The 5,870-nt window shown below is 29.7% G+C and overlaps 1 protein-coding gene across 2 annotated transcripts; it reads left to right on the top strand.

Annotated features, from left to right (window-relative positions):
• On the top strand, positions 1,089-1,818 carry LOC104746670 (cysteine-rich and transmembrane domain-containing protein PCC1-like). 2 transcript variants are annotated; one of them, XM_010468195.2, is made up of 3 exons: positions 1,089-1,176; positions 1,322-1,469; positions 1,579-1,818. In XM_010468195.2, the coding sequence occupies exons 1-3, from the start codon at positions 1,146-1,148 to the stop codon at positions 1,634-1,636; spliced, it is 237 nt and encodes a 78-aa protein (XP_010466497.1). In that variant the 5' UTR covers positions 1,089-1,145; the 3' UTR covers positions 1,637-1,818. The 2 variants fall into 2 exon arrangements, 1 of the variants encoding a protein (XP_010466497.1); XR_002035396.1 differs by lacking the exon at positions 1,089-1,176 and having other exon boundaries at positions 1,183-1,464.

Below are 5,870 nucleotides of genomic sequence, written 5' to 3'. Positions count from 1 at the left end.
CCTTTACAAGGTGTTTATAAGGCTTTTATAAGGTAGAAACCTTATAAAACCTTTTAAAAACCTTGTAAATTTTTTTTGGCGGGAAAAATTTTGGCGGGAAAATTTTTTTTTTCGAAATTTTTTATCAAAAGTTTTTTGACAAAAAAATTTTTGGCGGGAAAATTTTTTTGAAAAATTTTTGGCGGGAAAATATGTCGGAAATTTTTTGGCGGGAAAATTTTGTTTTTCTTTTTATTGAATAAAATAATTTTCATCTAAGGGTAAAATGGTCATTAAAAATTAAAAGAGGGCATAAATAAAAATGGCCAGAAAAGAGGGTATTTTTGAAAATGGGTATAATAAAAGGGGCATTTTTAACAAATTCTCATAAACTAATAGATTTACATAACAATTAAAAATAAATATTATCTCAAACAAAATATTTTTTAAAAAAAATAAAACAATAATTTTTGTTATTATATTTTAATTTTTTTTTTAAATGTTGACCCGTGCTTTAAGCACGGGATATATCCTAGTATGTAATTAAGTGTAATAAATTTGTAAATATAAATTTTTTTAGGAAATTATAAACCAAATTGGTAGAGATATTTTAGTAATCTAGTTGATTTTGTGTTTTTGTGCAATTTTTTAGGAATTAATTTTCATGGTTTGAAAGGGATCCATGATCCCCGTTTGCTTTGTGTATTTTGTTTCTATATAAATCAAAGAAAAAAAGAAAAGAAAAAACCTAAGGGGTATTATGCAGTATACCGTAGCATTAGTCATATAACTCGTAACTAATGCTCCATCAAACGTCATACGGCTTACCCTATTATAGTGAATTCTTAAGGAGAAGTGATTCACCATGCATGTTGCTTCAGAGAAATGACTCGAGAGAGACAAGGGTCGTCTTTTTTTCTGTCCATTTCTCACTTTCATCTCAACCATCGGTTTCGCTTTCATCGGCTAATAAGATAGGTCTGCCCTTGAGACTTGAGTTGTCCGTGTGAGTTAGATGTTTTTATTGTTCAATATTGACTTTTCTTTCTTTAATTTTTCGAGGATATTTTTTTAAAAAAGAAAACTTCTTAATATTCAAATTCCTTAAATTTAGAACCACAACACTCACTTCACTTCATCACTCCTTCAACTTCTCAAATCAGAGAATGAATCAATCAGAGCAGAATTCCTTATCCGGTAACTCTTCTATTATTTTCTAAAGTCATGATCAATGTCCGACGACGTATAATCTTTTTTGGCCACATATAAAATATAATTATGCATGAACAAAAATTATCCTATGCACACCAATTAGATAACTAATTAATCTTTTTGAGCACAGTGGAGAAAACTTCACAGCCTTCATCAGGTCCCTACACACTGCCACCGCCGATTGGTTATCCTACTAGAGATGCGATGGTGGGTGATCCTCCGGCAGCAGCAGTGGAGACCAAATCCAAGGGCGTCGAAAAAGCAACGAAAATTGTAGAGTATATATTTCTTTTAATTTACTTTCTTTATAGTTATGTTTCTATATAGTTTGGCTCTAATTATTTGCAATATATTCAACTTTATTTTTAATGATCTGTCTGTCTACAGAAATACTGGTAAAGGTATTGAGGCATGTTGCGAATGTCTCCTGTGTTGCTTATCATAATCAACAGGATGAGACTGAAGTCGTTCACGAAATCAGAAAAACAACGTACGTAATATATAGAAATTAAAGAACCATCCATCAGTATCTTATTATCTATATTATTCGTTTGTAAGGACTCCCACGTACATTGCATATTTTAAGTTTATTTCCTTCATTGTTTGAAAGGGATCCATGATTCTTCATTTGTTTCGTATACTTTGTTTTCATATATGTCAAAGAAAAAGAAGAAGAACAAAAGCTACTAGTAACTCGTAACTATCCAAAGAAAACTGTGTTACAGAGACTCAAATTATATTAAAAATATAAACATCATATTTTTTAATTATTTTATATTTTCATTAATCATATTTTTAAATTAAAATATTAAATACTATTTTTTTCAATAAAAATAATTTAAAACAAATTCTGAGTTTTTAGTCTTTTTACGTAAAATTTGTGTCATTCTAGTTATTGGATAGGATGGAGTGTTAATCTAGCAATTAATTACCAAATTTGTGTCAAACTGGTATATTTTCACTTTATAATTAAAATTTTCAATCTAGTTAAATACACTTTATCTTTTTCACGGATATGCTCTTAGTAACTTATTAAAATTCTTAGATTCTTTTTTATCACAGTGTTGAATTGATGAACTAATTTTGGGAAGAGAATCAAATGTTGCAAGCCACCAGCAAAAAAGAAGTCCATGTGTTGAAGTAACAAGCAGCATACCAATGAAATACCAATGAAACAATCTCACAAAGCACGTTTACTTGGTTATCCTGAATGTAAAAAAAAAACTGATTCTTTCTTTACTTGCTAAATTAGTAAGAGATTGAAATAAGTGAGAAGAAAAAACGGAAGCAAAGAATCCAGAAAGCCAAGATCTTTCATTCAAACACTGGACCTAGATGTAAGAAAAGATTATGCTTCAGTTCTATAGTAATGCATTAAACCAAACCCAGTCAATACAAATACAAAAGCTTACATAACTACTTTCACCAAATTAGACAATAGAGTTTCAAAGTTCACAAACCCATCACAATACTAATAAGAACTTCAATCATCATAGCCAAAAGCTAATCTCACCCTTCACTTCGTTGGGCATCAACAAATCCCCTAGCCTCTCAGCATTTCAACACTTGTCTCCCTCCCTCGACTTACAATCCCAAAAGCTAATCTCGTCATTCACTTCCTTGGTCATCATATTAGACTCATTACTATGTACAACTTGCTGAACACGACTATGTTCCCTTCTTGCAAACAAAACTGCTTGGAGTAAACACACAACTTGTTTTGCTGCCCCATGAAATTTCGTACAGTTTTTCAACCAACGGTTTGGTGGAGATGAGTAAGGAGGAAGACTGTTGAATAGCGCATCATATTCCGGCATCAGTTGCTTTTGAACTGAATTAACAATCCAATGGTCAAGCTGAGGGGTTGTCACTACAAAAAAAAACAAACATATTGTATCATTTAAATAGTATCACAAAACTAAGTGATATCATTTCAAATTACTTTTCAATAATTGATATAAAAATTATAATTTTACATCAATTACAATAATTGATATTATTATTGATTTAGATGACATCATTTCATTATAATCGATGCACATATAAATCATTTACATCACTTTCAAAATATTGACACAAAATATATAAATGTACTTCACTTAATAATTGATGTATTTATTAATTTATATTAACATCACTTAAAAAATGATCCAAAATTTACATCATTTTTTAAATGATGCTAGTAAAATTATATGACAAATTAATATATTAACTGAACCAAAAGAAAGAAAAGAAAAGAATATTATATTACTCTTTAATCGACTAAAACTAAAATTCAAATTGACAAAAACAAAAAAAAAAACAGATAGCATATATCTCACATCGGCTGCATCAAGAAAAAGTTCTCCTAATTGCTCCTATATATTCTCTTCACTTAGTCGTACATTTTAAATGGGATAACAAATTAACACCTATTTGTGTGAATCTCTTCATATATACAGTATAAATAATATAGGTAAATTATCAAATGAATATATAAACAAATATAAATAAAACATAAATAATTAAATATTATACCAAAAAAAAACTAGTTTCAGATAATTTATTATAATATTGATTCTAACATCAATTATTCAAAATGATATAAATATTTAACATTAGTTTTGATAAATGATGCAAATATTTTATATTAATTTAGTAAAAATGATGTAAAACTTGCAATATTTTTTGGAAGTGATGTAAATGAATATCCATTCTAATAATTGAAACAAATATTTATTTCAATTGATGCAAATTATTTGCATCAACAAAATGTAAATCATTCATTCAAGTGATGTAAAATATTTTAGCATCATTTAAACATGATACAAATATAAAATATAAATGATGTAAAACCATTTTTTTTTGTAGTGTGTGCACCTTACTATTTCCACCCACCGAGCTATACCGATCATACGGTGCATCTCTGATAGAAAAAAAATCCTAAAAGATAAATAGACAAGCCAATAAATATATAAATAAATAATATAAAGTTAACTTACCTCATTAACTAATTGAGAGAAAGATGAACTAGAAGAGAAAAGAAGAGTATAAAATGCTACACGTTGATAGTCGGTCCCAGTATCAAATTCCAATTGGTACATCCTTAGTTTCAACGATCTCTGTAATGCATAAACGAAATTAGACTTACACCAGTAGTTCACACATAACATCAGATGCAAATACTAAAATTAATAATAACAACCTCATCTAGATCAGCCAAGAGCAAGTCACAGGTTTGGTTACGTGTGAGTTGATGTGGTTGCAAGTGAGGACCATTGTCACATGTCATCCAAGGCTGACGTTCCGAACATAATGCCGGAACGTGAGGTGAATGATATCTCGAAGCTTTAACGCTAGGACCACGCTGGGTGAATGATTTAGGTAATTTTAAAAATAGATTGGAAAAAAAATGAAAAACAATGAAACGAATTATATGTTTACCAATCTATATGACCAAAATTGAAGCTGAAAGGGTCCGTCAATATAATTGGGGTGTCATTTTCATTGTCTACTAGTTTCTTAGCTCCAGCTTTTATGGCTTTCTTAATGGCATTCTCAACATTATCTGTTTCAAATACTGCAGTTCTATTGGCACTGGCATTGTCACTGTTAACAGAAGAAAACAAAGTCAATTCTAATCCACAAAATAAAAACAAATCATAAATCCAAACAGTAAAAAATCAATGAAAGATAAAATAGCTTACTTGGGACGAGCCTCATGGATAATAACAATGGCAGTAGAGTCAGGAAGCTGGAGCTCAGTAGTCTCATTGGTACCAGAGCCAACAATAGCAGCCCCAAAGACATACTGATAAAATGTGATAGCCTTATGGCGAAGAGAAGGGTCCTGAAGAAAAAAATAATGAGGCTTGAACGAAAATAGCTGTCTGTATATAGTAGGATCAGCCATGGTAGAGAAACGTCTGTGGAACAAAGGAACTGCAGTGGCGGCAAGTGAGGTATTTTATCTGGAATATTCAAGACTGATCAAATCATGCATGGGAGATAAGTTAAAGTAGTGAGTAATAGAAAAAACAGCCGAAATCTATTTATAAACATCGACCCTGTTACAAATCTAAGTATAAAACTAGATCAAGGGACCATACAAATAAGGCATGAAACTATTTCCAACTAGATAATTTCGCTGAACTGACGAGGTCAGAGTTATTAATCTAGTAGAATATGAATAAAATTTGGATCATTTTATTAATCTAGATCAGAGTTATATATACAAATAGATCAGAGTTATTAATCTAGTAGAAAAGGTTAAAAATGATAACAAAATCAAAATATAATTTGTATAGGAGGTTAAGAATACTCATTGTGAATTTTTTGTTCAATTATCCCAAATATATATTACACATGTAACTGATTTGTTTGTTATATCCGATGATGGATACACTTGAGAGTGAGATTAAGGAGGAGACAATATGGTAGTGAAGGAATCGAAAGCTGAGACTCAAGTAAGATTTGGATCACAAATACTAGTTTTTCTTTTTGTCTCTCTCTAATATTGTTATTTTCTAAATTGTTATATTATATTTTTTTGTTGGTGTTAGTACTATGCAGTACATGTTCACTGTTGATTCAATATTAAAAATCATCTATATGTTAGACATCGATTAAGCATTTATATTGTATAGTTTAAAATAATTTTAGTGCGTAATATATATATATATATATATATATATATATAT

This window comes from Camelina sativa, chromosome 15, assembly GCF_000633955.1.
Source record: "Camelina sativa cultivar DH55 chromosome 15, Cs, whole genome shotgun sequence".
NCBI lineage: Eukaryota > Viridiplantae > Streptophyta > Magnoliopsida > Brassicales > Brassicaceae > Camelina > Camelina sativa.
This window is presented reverse-complemented; position numbering and strand designations above follow the sequence as displayed.